This window comes from Eriocheir sinensis, chromosome 4 (assembly GCF_024679095.1).
Source record: "Eriocheir sinensis breed Jianghai 21 chromosome 4, ASM2467909v1, whole genome shotgun sequence".
In the NCBI taxonomy this organism is placed as follows: Eukaryota; Metazoa; Arthropoda; class Malacostraca; order Decapoda; family Varunidae; genus Eriocheir; species Eriocheir sinensis.
In genome coordinates this window covers 11,410,597-11,414,326 of record NC_066512.1, presented here as the reverse complement: position 1 = coordinate 11,414,326, position 3,730 = coordinate 11,410,597, and the positions used below count along the sequence as shown (strand labels likewise).

General features: G+C 41.4%; 1 protein-coding gene across 1 annotated transcript in view; it reads right to left on the bottom strand.

Annotated features, from left to right (window-relative positions):
- Positions 1-953: 953 nt before the first annotated feature.
- LOC127008347 (DNA primase large subunit-like) overlaps positions 954-3,730 on the bottom strand; it is a 38,486-nt gene continuing 35,709 nt past the window's right edge. The window contains exon 10 of the mRNA XM_050880250.1: positions 954-1,152. Within this exon, the coding sequence (XP_050736207.1) occupies positions 980-1,152 (173 nt within the window). The 3' untranslated portion in view covers positions 954-979. The remainder of the gene's footprint in view (positions 1,153-3,730) is intronic.

The following is a 3,730-nucleotide window of genomic DNA, read 5'->3' as shown; positions in this document are numbered from 1 at the left end:
GAGATAAGAAAGCAGTCGCAAGCGAAAATGTACAGTGCGCCAATAGCATCACTGCAAACGTTCAAGCTTTTCCGTCTAGCACGTTGTGCAAACTATTAGCGTTTATTGTTTATTAGTAATCTTTACGTTTTTTTAACTTCCCTCATGTTCCAGATTATTATGAATATCATTAACTGTGTATGACATGTTAAAAAGTTAATGTAATTCCTGATTAATGAATAAACCTAGACAGTAATGATTTTCCTGTTACATAGCGCTACCAGTTTTCTTGTTGGTAATACTGACAATAACAAAGCGACGTGGTTCTTCAGCTGCTTCTTCAAGCTCACGTGGTTACTCCCGTGTTCTGCATTATTAAAGTGGAAAACCCAGGCACACTATTGTTGATGACTATGGACTGGAATAAGGATAACAGCTTACGGATTTTTGTTACCAACACCACACAATGTGAATCTTAATATTTTGGGTTAAAATACTAGTAATCTTTTTACATCAGCATGATCTCCATTAAAAACATTTTATTGTGTGCAAACTTGATGTTTCTAGCATACATATTACCCAAGTTATAAGCGATTGCTACTCAATAAAAGTTGTAGTCAAATTGCACATCATGGATGTTTTAGAAAAACCTACTTTTTGGGCCTATATTTATTTTTTTCATAACTGAGTACATGGCAATATTCTACATACCTTAACCTTCATTTTGGTCTTTGATTGAAGTGTCTACCTTAAAAAACAATGAAGTTATGATAATTTAAACATTGCAAAACTTTAAACGCAATTTCCCGCTTTTTAAAAAATGGCGCCTTGTACGTTTTCGCTCACAGTACCTCAAATATAAAATCATCAATTATTTGAAACACTTAAAATCTCCCTTGACTAATGAACAAAGTTCTATTCTTAAGGTGAAATTTATAATGGTTAACAAAAATATAATAAACATCCTGCAAGACACATAATTACATAAGACTTTAATTTATTATTCTAATCCTTCCATACACTGCTCCAGCATGGCAGTTTCAATTTCATTATCAAAGTCCGTTTCCATTTCTGAGACAACTGAATTGTCTGTTAACAACTGGGTGGACTGACTGGAAGCCTGGGAAGAATACATGATAGAAGGTGTAGTTTTCACCTCTGGCTGCTTCTTTCCTGGAAAACAAGTGGCATATAAATAAATAAATAAATATATATATATATATATATATATATATATATATATATATATATATATATATATATATATATATATATATATATATATATATATATATATATATATATATATGAAAAAATACAGTCTTCAATATTATCTTTAATCATCTTTGACCATGGTTCAAATTTTTCTTGGCATTCTAAAGATTAGTAAGAAAAGTATTGCAGTTGCAAAGACCCCCATGACTTTTATTGCAGACAAAAATCAGAAAACAATATCAAACAAGGTTTACTTTATTTTGTGATGGCCCAAACCATAAGAATAATACTTTAATTAAGACTGTGATAGTTAATTGTTAATTAAATATTGGAAACATTTTTCTAGACTAACGGATATGAACATTAAAAAAAAATTCTACTAGTAGGTAACAGAGACAACAGAAAGAGGGAGTTCCCTCAAATGAGGTTCATGCACTTACCAAGCTGCCATCACACTACAGTACCCTCTCGAGTTTCGCGATCCACGTGTTTTGCGGTTAGTCCTAAATTCTTACCATCCCGACTTTCGCGCATTATCACCGCGAGTTTAGCGCTGCTTTGACACGTACGGGTCACGTCTACTTACCATCGGCATCACGCACGCTACCTTTAAAGGTAGTATCACACTGAACGTTTTACTCCAAACATTGTGGCTATGGCAAGAGAGAGAGAGAGAGAGAGAGAGAGAGAGAACGGGTCGTTTTGAAGCCACAGTTGAAGGCGGCTGCCTTACGATTGGCTGACAGTTCTGAAAACACGCTTGTGATTCGCTGGGAGTCCGATGACGACATCGCCGACGCTCACCCTATCAGCGGCTTAACTGCCTTAAGGCGGTGTCACTATGGCCGTTTTCGTCCAACCGTTGGGGCTACGGGCAACGCCCATACGCCCAACTGGGAGCAAGTTCACAGTTATCCGTAAGCTGGTGTCACACAGGGCTTTTCTCTTCCCACCGAGTTGGCGCAGGCTAGGGCAACCAGCAACTCCATCTTTTCCGAGTGTACGTCACACACAGCCAAGGTCGGTTACCCGAATCCACATCCAAAACGTAAACAAAGCACTTGCCCTGTAGCCTATCAACTTGGCGTTGTCTGCTAAAGTAAGAGCTGTCGCGGCTTGTGCTGCCATTACCCAAGTTATGGAATTGTTGCTGCAGTTAGATGAAAGGAAGAAACAGTTGTGGGTGTGGCATGCTTGTGTTTCCTCCATGCCAGTTTTCATTGTCACCACTGCGCGTGCGCGGCTAACCCACCCATCTTGACTCAACCACATAAACACATGAATCAAATAACAACACACACACATACACACCAGACTCAGTAGGAACCATTGCAGATGTTTCTGACAAACAAAAATGACTTCACCATTACTTGAGTATGTTAGAACATATATGAGGAGTGGCTCACATGAACCAAACCTGGCTCTTGGCAAGAAGAGAGCAGTCGTCTTTAACACTGCTCTCTTCTTGCCTTTTGATATGTTTGGTTTGTATGAACCACTCACCAAATAAGTTCTAACACACTCAAGGAAATAGCAAAGCCATTTTTGTTTGTGAGAAACATCTGCCATGGTTCATGATGAGTCTGGTGTGTGTATGCGTGTTCACCTCTTGGTTTGCTGCGGGTCTCTCTCAAGACAGCCCGCCGTTCCCCTACGGAAGAGCACAGAGCTTGTAGTACCGATCTTTGGGTAGGACTGAGACCACTCACACACAACACACCGCGACAACGAGGTCACAACTCCTTGCCTGACATCACGTACCTACTCACTGCTAGGTGAACAGGGGCTACACGTGAAAGAAAATAAACCCAACTTATCTTCACCCGGCCGGGGAATTGAACCCCGGTCCTTCTGGTTGTGAGCCAGACGCATGTGTGTGTGTGTGTGTGTGTGTGTGTGTGTGTCTTTGTTGTTACTCAAGCCACGTGTTTATGTGGTTGGAGTCTAGTTGGGTGGGTTGGCCGCTCATGCACAGTGGTGACAAGAACTGGCACGGAAGAACCACAGGCACACCACATCCGCAACAGCATCTTCCTTCCATTTAACTGAAGCAACAAGTCCATAACTTGGGTAATTACAGCAACAAGCTGCGAGAGCCCTTACTTTAGAAGATGACGCCATGTTGATACAGGGCAAGTGCTTTGTTTACGTTGTGAATGTGGATACGGGCAACCGACCTTGGCCGTGTGTGATGCACACTCAGAAAAGTTGGATTTGCCGGTTGCCCAAGCTGCCGCCAACGTGGTGGGAAAAGGGCCCAGTATGACATCAGGTTACAGACAACTGACAACTCGCCCCCGGATGGGCACACGGGCGTTGCCAGTAGCCACAACGGTTAGAGGAAAATGGCCAGTGTGATACTGCCTTAAGGCAGCGAGGCCGCTGACCGGGTGAGTGCCAACGATGACGTCATCAGACTCCCAGCGAATCACAAGCGTGTTTTCAGAGCTCAGCTGATCGTAAGGCTTCATCTGTGGCTTTAAAATGACCCGTTCTCTCTTCCTGTTTTCTTCCTTTTTCCAAGGTATGTATTTTG